At 42.1% G+C, this 12866-nt stretch overlaps 1 protein-coding gene across 6 annotated transcripts in view; it reads right to left on the reverse strand.

Annotated features, from left to right (window-relative positions):
• The window catches only part of POLK (DNA polymerase kappa), a 65911-nt gene that overhangs the window by 24857 nt on the left and 28188 nt on the right, over nt 1–12866 (reverse strand). For 4 of the 6 annotated variants that reach the window (XM_050944567.1, XM_050944566.1, XM_050944568.1 and 1 more), the window contains exons 4-7: nt 9651–9803; nt 6913–7044; nt 4035–4188; nt 157–408 (exon numbers count right to left, since the gene is read on the reverse strand). In XM_050944567.1, the coding sequence (XP_050800524.1) occupies nt 157–408; nt 4035–4188; nt 6913–7044; nt 9651–9803 (691 nt within the window). Of the gene's footprint in view, nt 1–156; nt 409–4034; nt 4189–6912; nt 7045–9650; nt 9804–10289; nt 10563–11823; nt 12147–12866 lie in introns of all 6 variants that reach the window. The other 2 variants (XM_050944571.1, XM_050944570.1) reach the window with 2 other exon arrangements.

Raw genomic sequence — 12866 nt, forward strand, 5'->3', positions numbered from 1 at the left:
GTGCTTAAGTTTACACATGTGTAAATGGGGTCTACTTCCTTACATCAAAGAGTGGATCTAAGGCTAATTTTTTAATGCTTGCAATGCACTTTCTGATCGCTGGGTGGAAGGCAATACAAATATGCAAAATATTATTATTTATGTATATGTGTGTACCTGCACTGGCAGTCAATCCAGTTTTTTGCTCAATCCGAAAGCGAATTTCCTTCACAACTTCTTCAGCTGAAGTTCCAAAGACCACTGAATTTAGCAACAGTTCTTGATCCCTCTGTTCTTTGGTGTACAGGTGGGAAGTAGCAACAGGCTGTTCCTCTGTTATAGAAGTATTATCTTCAAACAATATTGGTGAGGATGAGTGTGCATCTTCATTCAACTTTAGTTCATCAGGTGCAGTTACATCTTGTTTACCTACATTATAAAAGGGTACACATATGTGTAATTCATCCTTCTTAATAAGCAATATATATTTTGTGAATTGATTCCCTTGCACAGCTCCTGAAAAAAGCTGATTTAGCTATTTCACTTTTTTCTGTTTGCAAAGTTCAAATAGTTATGTAGCTGAAATAATTTCAATTACTGGTACATTTAAAAAAAAAGAAAGGTCATAGCCAACTCATTGTATACGCGATTTGAGCTTGGTCCAGGATTAGATTTGGCCAGGAAACTGAATTTCACTTTGGCGGGGAAAAAAATTGAAATTTTGGAAATGTTTTTGTCCCAAATGGAGATAAAAAGTTAAAACATTATAATTTTTTTGTGGAAGTGAAACTCTGCAATATTTTCTTTCAGAAACACTAAAACATTCTCTCTGTGGGAATATTCTGGTGTTTGTGAAACAAGAGTGCCTAAAAGCTCTGGCTCTGCTGCAGCCTGCCAGGTGGCCCCCCCAAGCAGGATACTGAGATTCCCAAGTTCTCTGGTTCCTTTGCAGCTCACCTGGTAGGCTGCAGTAGAATTCAGGCTCCCAGAAGCCAGAGCTTCCCAGCCTCATTGGGAGCTCACCTGGTGAGCTACCAGAGAACCCCCATTCCTAGTGCCAGGCAGGCTGCAGGAAAGCCAGGGAAATTGTGAACCCAGGTTCCCAAACTCCTTGCCATATGGGCTGCTGAGGAACCTGGAGTCTGGAAGCCTTGGTTACCCGAGCTGCTGAGGGGCTGCCACTGAAAGATTCGTCAAAAGACACACATTCATGCAGAACATGTAGCTTTTGATGAATCTGCATTTTCTAATGGAAAAACAAACATTCTATTGAAAATTTCTGACCAGCTCTATCCAATATCTTCTAGGTATACCCAACCAAGTGAAGTCCAGTGTGGGGCTCTGCAGTGCAGCTTGCAAACGTACCAAAGCAGGGAAGGTAACAAACTGAAAAAGATTATAGTACCTAGATAATATGGAAAATATTACCAAGGTTTGCATATTTACAACAGCTAAGAGATTTGTTGAAAAGAAAACTAATGAGAAAAAAAATGGAAAGAACAAGTGGGAGTAGATGTGTTTGTGAGATCATGTGTAAATTACACAACATCTTGGGGAATATTCAGGCCCATTGTGTCCTTGAGGAAGAGAGAGAGAGAGAAATATACTTTTTATGCTGACTATGGCCCATCGCAGGAGCAAAATGGCAATCCCAGATGCATCTGGCCCCTGAGGATTGGGGAACGTTTGGATGGCTACCACAGTGAAAATCAGAGTGAATGGGGTAGGATCTGAGGCTAAAATTGGCAAAGAACAAATTAAGAATTACTTAGACAAGTTCAATGTCTTCAAGTCCACAGAGCCTGATGAAATACATAGTCGATTACTTAAGAAATTGTCTGAAGGGATCTGAGACATAAGCGATTATCTTTGAAAACTCATGGAGGATGGGAGAGACAGAGCCACCCAGAGGATTCAGGGGGCCTGGGGCAAAGCGAGGGAACTGTGGTGCTTGTACTCACCTGGTGGCGGTCCGGGTCTTTGGTGACATTTCGGCGATGGGGGGCCCTTCAGTCACTCCGAGTCTTCGGCAGCACTGAAGGGCCCCCTGCCGCTGAAACGCCGCCAAAGACCTGGACTGCCGCTGGGCCAGGGCTCACAGGGCCCCTGGGGGGCGGCAAATTGCCCCACTTGCCCCACCCTCTGGGCAGCCCTGGGGAGAGATACCAGAGGACTGGAAAATGGCAAATATAGTACGTATCTATAAAATGAGGAATAAAGACAACCCAGGGAATTATACATCAGTCAGCTTAACTTTTACACCTGGAAAGATAATGGAGCAAATAATCAATCAATTCATAAGCATTTAGAAGAAAATAAGGTAATAAATAACAGTCAACATGAATTTGTCAAAAACAAATCATGTCAAACCAACCTAATATCCTTCTTTGACAAGATGACAAGCCTTGTAGATAAGGGTGCAGCAGTAAAAGTCATATATATTGACTCTATTAAGGCTTCTGATACCACCTCACATGACCTTCTCATAAAGAAACTAAAGAAATACAGCCCAGACAAACCTGCTATAAGTTCATCTTATACTGGCTGGAAAACTGTACTCAGAGTAGTTATCAATGGTTCACAATCAAGCTGGAAAAGCTTAGAGTGGGCTCCTGCACTAGGTCCAGTTCTACTCAATATCTTCATAAATGATGGATAATGGCACAGAGAGTATACTTACAGAGTTTGCAGATGATACCAAGCAGTGAGGTGTTACAAACATGGGCACTAGGTTTGTATAATTTTTGGTGGTGCCCAGAACAGGTCCAAGCAGAGCCATCCCGTCCATAGGATGGACTGGGGCAACCACCCCGGGCCCCGCACTTTGTGCGGCCCTGCACTTCAGGAGGATGCAAGGCCTGGGGGTTCAGTGGGGGGCCTGGAACTGGCAGCAGCAAGTGACCCGGCCCCAGCCCACCCCTACTCCACCCTCTCCCTATCCTCATTCCACCCCTTCCCCCAAGCCTCTGCCCCACCTCTTTCCGGTGATAAACTGTTATCCACTGAGGACAGGGGGGACAAGCAGTAATGGGGTTAAATTGCAGCAGTTGAGATTTAGGTTAGACATAGAACAGCTAACTGTAAGGGTAGTTAAGCACTGGAACAAATTACCTAGGAAGGTTGTGGAGTCTCCGTCATTGGAGGTTCTTAAGAACAGGTTAGACAAATACCTTGTCAGAGATGGTTTAGATAATGCTTAGTCCTGCCTCAGTGCAGGAGGCTGGACTAAATGACTTATTGGGGTCCCTTCTAGTCCTACATTTTTATGATTCTCGGGGTCTGACTCTACAACATAGAGCCTTCAACATACAGAACCACCATTGACTTCAATGAGAATTACATGTCCTGAGGGTTTGCAAGTTGTATTAAAAAAAAAAAGACGACTGTTCATTTAAGCATAAACTGTGTTATTTTGAAGATAGACATGCCTAAGTGCATACTTGCCAATATGCAACATGTTTCTCATTCCTATTTTGTTACATCTCTGTTCTGGTAGAAGATGGGCCAGTGTTTTTCAGTTGAACTGAAAGGTGTATTCTTGTTTATCTCCTCAATGGCCTTCCTGATAGTTTTGAAATGTGAGAGATTAAAATGATGCTGTTTGTCTGTGCATAAAATCAATAACTGGCACAAGACTTTGCCTACAAAACTTTTTAATATCCCCAATGGTGGATCCTGCTGTGGGAATTTCTGTCTTTCCATATTCCAATAGCAAGAACTGATGTAATCATGTTTTAATCATTCTTTATTTCTGAAGAGTTCATTTCTTATGAATTTTTATTCTTGTAATGCACTTTAATGGAGCTCACATGCATTGCCTTTTTTGTAACACGATTTCTGACACTTCTAAAGTGAAGTTACGGCTTACCTACCACGGTGCCGATTGCAGTATGCTATAAAATACCCATTCAAACAGTCAAGATCCTCTCTAATAGGGAAGAGATTTGTTTATATTTCAGAACTGATTACTCTACAGAGCCATACATCATAATTTTCATATATAATAATTTCCAATTTATTATGCTAATAGCTATAATATTTAGTAATTTGGTTACCATTTTCTGCAGTGTTTTCTCTTTTGATGAAGTAACTTCTTTTATCTTCAGGCCAGTTCTGTCTTTCCTCTAAGTACTCTGTTATGTTCAAGTAGGCTTCATCTAGGCCAATGGGCATAAAACTAGGATCATATTCAGCCAGTATTTCTCTAACCTTGATAAACATGTAAAGAAAGTTTAAAGTTGTGCTGCAAGAGCAAAACATGTTGGTGTGTATTAAAATGAAGTTAATAGTTTTGCAATAACACACATACTTTGCACATCCATTTTGATCAATCAGTACCATCACTCTAAGTGTTTATTAAATAAATAACGTATTGATATGGCAAATTTATAAAATTTCTGTCTGTCAAGTAAAAGCAGCAATAAGTCAGTATTACACACCAAAACAAAGATCAAGCTCTCTAAGCAACGTGCATTTTACTGAAGAGGTAGCTGTGAGATATACGTTTAAGCGGCTATACACTCTCACATCATTAGGGTCCCATGACACTGCGGTAACCATGTGAAAAAAGTTCAAGAGGCTTGTAAGTTTATTGGAAACTTGGGATGCGTATGTGGTCTGATTCAGTTTTTCACGCTGTGCTGTGATTTGCATTGATATCTGAAGGATATAATACATTTAATTTAATGTACAGAAAACTGGTTGCCTAACAGAAGAAAGCTTTAACCATAGGAAAAATAAATTGATGTAGCTGACAGCTTGAGGATATTTTAGTGTAGCCGTTGAAGACAATGGGCAATGCTTAGTGCTAGTTATAGCCCTACTAATAATCATACAGCTCATTTTAGTTAATTTACATACTACAATTCTTTTGATAAAATACAGAAAAGTTGTGTGGTTTCTTATACCTAAGAAGTTATAACTCATTGCTCTGACCACACTAACATGTAAAATAAGCTGCTTCTTACACAAGTGGTGCATAAAAGTACTACTTTTTCAATCTTATACAATCTCATTTCTTTGTATTAAAGAAATTTACTTAATGGATATTTATGGACCTTAAAATCCATTTACGTCTATCCGATCTTCATCTCCCCAAACCACTCACAGTGGTCATCTCTTGTTTAAATATTCTTTTGAAGGTCTTATGATATGCAAATCTTAGAGTAAATGCTCAAAATAAAATTTGGACACCTATTTTTGTAGTTTTAAATGCTTCATTTTCACTATAAAATACTTGAGAACTTTCAATAAAATTTTGTGATTTAAATCTTCAAGGACAGTCATGGGTTCTTCCTCTTCTTGAAAGTGACTCAAACATAGCCTTCCCAACAAGTTTTGATTGCTAATGTGAAATCAGTTTGCTATTTTCAATCCAGGTCTGAGTAAAAATGGTATAAATATAATGAGACCAACCACAACAAATGAGAGGAAATGGAAATTTTCAGGAAGGGGCCAAGGCCTAAGGACCTAATCCTTTACCACTGAAGTCAATGGAAGATTTGCCATTGACTTCAGTGGATATAACATCAGCCCCTAAATGGGCCTGGAGACTGACCCATACTATTACCCACTAGAGTGATCCCTCCACACCAGATTTCAGGCTCTGGACTGGGACTCAGGAGATCTAGATTAAGTTCCTGGCTCTGCCACTGAGACCATGGGCAAGCTAATTAATCTTGCTGTGCTTCAGTTCTTCATCTGTAAAATAGGAACAACGCTGCCTCCTTCCTCCTTCTCTCTGGAATCAATGGAAGGTGCAACAATTTGTATATGGGGAAGTCTGGCCTCATTTTATCAAATGCTCCCTTAATGAAAATAATATCTGAAGCACTAATAATAAAAGGAACATAAAAACGTATACAAATCTTCAACTATTTTACTCTTATCCACAAGACAAACTGTAATACAAGACTACATCCATATCCTGAGGTCCTGATTACATCATAAACAAGTCTGATTCGTTCTCAAAACCACACATTTATTTAATATACATTTTGTTCATAAAATGGAACTGAAGAACATCAAATGGAATTAACATCAGTGTTTAGTTTACCAGTAATCTTGTAAAGTGAGAAAAAAACCACTATTTTTTGTAGATCTTGGGTCAAATTCATCCCTGCTGAAATTAATGGATTTACACCAACAATTGATTTGCTTAAACAGCTACAGAATATATTTCATCTTTCTTCATACAAAGTTATATGTATTCTAAATATTTCTATGGATGTTAATTCAAACTGATCTTTTGCAACTCTCTCATGTGAAGCTTTACGATTATAATCTAACAATTTATTTAAATCTTAAGCGAACACAAAGTATTCAGTATATACAGTTATTCATCATAATGTAGTAATTACATGCATAGTTGTTTTTTTTTCCTTAATGGAAAGGAATGTACCATACTTTTCTACGGACAAGAAACAGCAATCACTTTTCCTCCCTCCTTAATTTTTTCCACTTTACTTCTAAGTCCATTCATTCTCTGGAAACAAATGTAGATGTCTTTTGAGCTCATTAATGCTCTTTGATTCAGTAGCTGTCCCAGGTAATTAGCATTCCATATGGTTATTATGGTATGAAGAAATTCTCTTTGCTCTCCCTATTTACTTCTAGCCTCCTAATTATAAGATTATGTGCTATGGTTTTGAATTTACCAATATAACATCATCATCTGTTCATTACATAATTTTGAAAACCTCTATTATCTTAACTCTATATGGAACCAGATTAGGGATGAATTTGTCCCTACTGCCACAGAATGTTAGTTTAAATACTGTATTTAATTTACATTCAAAGCCATGTCTTGAAAATTTAAACTTTAAATTAGCTTTTTTAAATTTATATACAAGTTTTGATTTACTGTTGTCTTAAAATCTAAAACAAAAGTATGCACTGCTATTGGTTTGAGAGATGTTCTTGTTGATTACTTACCTCTTTACTCACTTCTTCATACTTTTTGAAGTTTAATGGCACTATAGTAAGATGTGGGCATAGTTTCTTAGCAATAAATCCAGGCATGGCTGCACGTACCCCAAATCTCCTAGCATGATAATTTGAAGTGGACTTAGCAGGGAAAAAATAGATAGAGTTAAATAACCATGTCCCACAGCATACTTGTGAGTTTTAATACATGCAGCAATTTTAAAGACTGAAGTAAAAAGATATAGTGACAATGCTCTTGTCACAGAGCATCTATCAAACGGCAGTAACCAGTTCCATTCTAGATTCACTATGTTATGTTCCATAGCTTGTAATTTATTTGCATTATGAGAACTACATGATTTTAGGGACTGGTAACTGGACAGTTTTCATCTCTAGTTTTCAGGTTCAAATTAAGTCAATTTGTTAATTGATAAACTTATTTAACTGAAGTGTTTTCAGTTTTTGCAGATCTGCTTAGAGAGGCACTAACTGGCATTTGTTAGAAACGTTAGCAAAGGGCACAGTATTGAGTAGGTCTTAGACACTGTTCCCATTTGCCTGCAAAAGGTGGTCTGTCTAGAAGAGGGGTGAGTCACACTGGCTGAACAGCTTGTGGAAGCTTGTATGGCTGTTGTCTATGCCATTCTTGTTCCAGGGCTAAAGGACATCAGTCTCCTGGCAATCCAGTACCTTTCACGTGCCCTTTAAACTATACTCCTCTTTCTTGCTTTGGAGGCTAATTCCAATATTAATAACAAAAATATTGAAATTAAAGACTTGCTTGTATATCTGGTCATCCAAGACAATATTAATTTTACAAGTTAAAAGACAAAGTTCCAGTATGCTTGATTTTTTATTAACTGAATGCCTCCACCTTTAGTATACTCTGAGGAGCAGTAGGGCTCACTGAAAGGTTAAGTTATACCACTTCTGCTCTATTCAGAGACTGTAGGCTTAATCTTGCAAGGTGCTGAGCACCCTCAACTCTATTAGAGCAGAAAAAATAAAAATGCCACCAAAAAATCTGTTAAAATGGATAATATCTCTAAAGTAATGATAATTCTACACCTTTTTCACTTCTATAGCATACTATATACAATGGATCAAATTCTAGGTTGATTTATTCCCCATGCAACTCCGCTGACTGAATTTGATGTAAACCAGCACAAATCTTGGCCCAATATGTGCCAATCAAACGAATCATAATCCACATCAGCATCATTGTTAGAATCAGAGAAAATACATCCACCGGTATATAAATATATTCTAAAGGCTTTCTTGGATGTTTTAACGTAATTTTCATTTCATGCTTAAATCGATGGTAATCTGCTAATAATGGGGTTGCCAGGTGTCCTGTTTCTGACTGGAATGCCCATCAAAAAGGGACCTTAGTGGCTCCGGTCACCACTGCTGACTGGGCCGTTAAAAGTCCAGTTGGCGTGGGGCTGGCAGGCTCCCAACCTGTCTCCAAACAGCTCCCTGAAGTGGCAACATGTCCGTCCTGCTCCTAGGCTTACAGCCAGCCATGGGGGCTCTGTGCACTGTCCTCACCCCAAGTGCTGGCTCCACAGCTCCCATTCGCCAGGAACCACAGCAAATGGGAGCTGCAGGGGTGGCGCCTGCAGACAGGGGGAGCACGCTGAGATCCCTGGCCATCCCTATGCCTAGGAGCCAGAGGGACATGCCAGCTGTTTCCCATGAGTTGCCGGAGGTAAATACTGCCCAGAGCCTGCACCCCAACCTCCTGCCCCTGCCCTGGGACCCCTCCCGCATCCAAGCTCCCTCCTGGAGCCCGCACCACTTTCTGCACCCCAACCCCTTTGCCCCAGCCCTTAGCCTCCTCCTGCACCCAAACTCCCTCTGGAAGCCTGCACCCCCTCCTGCCCCAGCCCAGAGCCCTCTCCCACACCTGAATCCCTCATTTCTGGCCCCACCCCAGACTCTGCACCCCCATCCCACAGCCCATATCCCCTCCTCCACCCCAAACCCCTCATTCTCAGCCCTACCCCAGAGACCTCACCACCTCCTGCACCCCAACTCCCCTGCCTCAGCCTGGTGAAAATGAGCTAGTGAGCAAGGGTGGGGGACAGCGAGCGAGAGAGGGAGGTTGGATGAACTGAGCAGGGATGGGGCCTCTGAGAAGGGGCGTGACAAGGGTGTTTGGTTTTCTACCATTAGAAAGTTGGCAACCCTAGCTAATAATGAACAGTCGGAGAAAAAAGACTTCAAAATGCAGGTCTCATTTTATGTATTTAAAATAATTTGAATCTAAGTAGTTTAAATGCTAAAGATCTCTCTCAGTTAGTATATCTTTCCATATTTTAATCAGTAACAAATCAATATATTTGATTTCATGTAGGAGCTAAATATTAGATTGGCATGAGGCCTTCTAATTTTGCCAACCAAAGTGTGCCCCACAGAGCTCTACAATCAAGCCTAGGGTGTCTCTAAATATCAAAATAAAGATACAGCACAAAGAGACAACAGGCCCAACACGCAATTCTCCACCTTTAATTGAATGACCAGGCCAAGAGTTATATGCTTAATAGACAACTTTCGCCTTTCTGTTACCTCTTTATAACTTAAAATTTTGCAAACTGCCTGGTTCTTTGAAATGTGAAATCCAAATTTACACAGTAAGAAAAACGTTTTCGCCATCTGTGTTATTACTGTATGCATTTCTAATGTTCCTGTTACCAAATCTTTATGTAATTTAGTCTTTGTATCAGCTTAACATTTGACCGTACCAGCATACTCATCGATCCCACTGCTATGGGTTCTTCCTTCAGCTCTGGATTGTCTCTCATTTCTACTGCTGCATAAAAGGCATCCATGTCAATGTGTACAATAGTACAGCTGAGATCACGGCTCTGCTCTAGCTCCTGCGCAAGTTTGTCAGCCTGTACAAAAGTGTATAAAATGTACACAAACACAGAAATTACAATAATATATTAGATTGGCCAAGATGCCACAGGCCAAACAATTATAAAAGAAAACCCTTGTCACATACTAAGAGGAGAAAAAATGTTTACTCACCTTCTCATAACTGTTGTTCTTCAAGATGTGTTGCTCATATCCATTCCAAGTTAGGTGTGTGCATGCCACGTGCACAGTCGTTGGAAAGATTTCCCTTCGCAGCACCCATTGGGTCGGCTGTGGAGCCCCCTGGAGTGGCACCTCTATGGCGCTCAATATATCACCCTGCTGACCGATTGCCTCTGCAGTTCCTTCTTGATGGTTACTCCAACAGAGGGGAAGGTGAGTGGGTCTGGAATGGATATGAGCAACACTCTCGAAGAACAATAGTTGCGAGAAAGTGAGTAACAGTTTTTTCTTCTTTGAGTGTTTGCTCATATCGATTCCAGTTAGGTGACTCCAAGCCCTACCTCAGAGGTGGGGTCAGAGTTATGGAATGACAGACTGGAGCACTGCTCTGCCGAAGGCTGCATCATCTCTAGCATGCTGGGTTATAGCGTAGTGTATTGCAGATGTGTGCACCGATGACCATGTTGCCGCCTTAGAGATTTCTTGGATTTGCTGTTGATGAACGCTGTTGATGAGGCCTGCGCCCTCGTGAAATGGGCTGTGAGAGCTGGGGCTGGAATGTTAGCCAACTTGTAGCAGGTGTGGATGCGGGAGGTAATTCACGATGAGATCCTCTGCAACAAGACCAGGAGACCTTTCATATGGTCTGCTACGGGCCAGTTTTGTTCAACATCTTTATTGATTATCTGAATGATGGAATTATTTGCACCCTCAGCAAGTTCGCAGATGACACTAAACTGAGGGGAGAGGTAGATATGCTGGAGAGTAGGGACAGGGTCCAGAGTGACCTAGACAAATTGGAGGATTGGACCAAAAGAAATCTAATGAGGTTCAACAAGGACAAGCTAAGGCTGGGGACTGACTGGCTAAACGGCAGTTCTGCAGAAAAGGACCTGGGGATTACAGTGAATGAGAAGCTGGATATGAATCAGCAGTGTGCCCAGAAGGCCAACGGGATATTGGGTTGCATTAGTAGGAGCACTGCCAGCAGATCGAGGGAAGTGATTATTCCCCTCTATTCGGCACTGGTGAGGCCACACCTGGAGTATTGCGTCCAGTTTTGGGCCCCCCTCCCCACTACAGAAGGGATGTGGACAAATTGGAGAGAGTCCAACGGACGGCAAAGAAAATGATTAGGGGCTGGGGCACATGACTTATGAGGAGAGGCTGAAGGAACGAAGCTTATTGAGTCTGAAGAAGAGAAGAGTAAGGGGGGATATGATAGCAGCCTTCAACTACCAGAAGAAGGATTCCATAGAGGATGGCGCTAGGCTGTTCTCAGTGGTGGCAGATGACAGGAAAAAAGTAATGGTCTCAAGTTGCAGTGAGGGAGGTCTAGGCTGGATATTAAGAAAAACTATTTCACTAGAAGGGTGGAGAAGCACTGGAATGGGTTACTTACGGAGGTGGTGGAATCTCCATCCTTAGAGGTTTTTAAGGCCTGGCTTGACAAAGCCTTGGCTGGGATGATTTAGTTGGTGTTGGTTCTGCTTTGAGCAGGGGGTTGGACTAGATGATCTCCAGAGATCTCCTCCAACCCTAATCTTCTATGATTCTATCAATTATTCATGGTGAAAGAACAGGAGTGGGCAAACTGCTCTGGAGGCACCTTGCACCCCTCCCACACCCCAACCCCCTGCCCTGAGCCCCCTCCCGCACTCCGCACCCCTCCCTGCACCACTGCCCTGAGCCCCCTCCCACAGTGTGAACCCTCTCCTGCACCTCAACCCCCTTCCCTGAGCCCCCTTGTATACCCCACACTCCTCTTCTGCCCTAACCCCTTGCCCTGAGCCCCTTTCTGCACCCCGCACTCCCCCCACACCTCAACCCCCTGCCTCAGCCCTACATTCTTGGCCCTGCATGCAATTTCCCCACCCAGTATCCTGGGCCTGGGCCTGGTGATATGCCCAGGGGGTCCAAAATGGCCACTCTGCTGGCCCCTGCCATTGCACCGCCCATGGCATTGTGCCTATATTGGGACATTTATGTGCCGACCGGTGCCGGCTCCAGCGTGAGTATCTTGACTCTGTCTCCAAGCCCAAAGACAAGGACCAGGATCTTGATGCCCATGGCAGTGCCAAGCGGAGCTGGGCTAGTAAGTGGTGCAGTGAGGATGGGAAGCAGTGCCTGGATCGGGATTTATGCCAGCATCGGGAGTGGCGCCGTAACGACTAGTGATGCCGAGACCTCGATTGGTGCTGTCATAAACAGATAGTTAAGGGTTAATGTCTCTTTTACCTGTAAAGGGTTAAGAAGCTCAGTAAACCTGGCTGACAGCTGACCAAAGGACCAATAGGGAGACAAGATACTTTCAAATCTTGGTGGAGGGAAGTCTTTGTTTGTGCTCTTTGTTTTGGGAGTTGTTCGCTCTTGGGACTCAGAGGGACCAGACGTCAATCCAGGCTCTCCAAATCTTTCTGAATCAGTCTCTCATGTTTCAAAATTGTAAGTAACAGCCAGGCAAGGCGGATTAGTTTTAATTTCGTTTTCTCAACTTGTAAATGTCCCTTTTTTTTGCCGAGAGGATGTTACTTCTGCTTGCTGTAACTTTGAACCTAAGGCTAGAGGGGGTTCCTCTGGGCTATATGAATCTGATTACCCTGTAAAGTAATTTCCATCCTGATTTTACAGAGATGATTTTTTTTTACTTTTCTTTCTTTAATTAAAAGCTTTCTTTTTAAGAACCTGATTGATTTTTCCTTGTTTTAAGATCCAAAGGGATTGGATCTGGACTCACCAGGGACTGGTGGGGGGAATGGAGGGGGGATGGTTAATTTCTCCTTGTTTTAAGATACAAGGGGATTGGATCTGTGTTCACCAGGGAACTGGTGAAGCCTCTCGAGGCTGCCCAGGGAGGGGAAGGGTTTGGGGGCGACAAGAAGTGATCCAGACACTGAAATTTCTGGATGGTGGCAGAG

The sequence above is a fragment of the Gopherus flavomarginatus genome, chromosome 3 (genome assembly GCF_025201925.1).
Source record: "Gopherus flavomarginatus isolate rGopFla2 chromosome 3, rGopFla2.mat.asm, whole genome shotgun sequence".
In the NCBI taxonomy this organism is placed as follows: domain Eukaryota; kingdom Metazoa; phylum Chordata; order Testudines; family Testudinidae; genus Gopherus; species Gopherus flavomarginatus.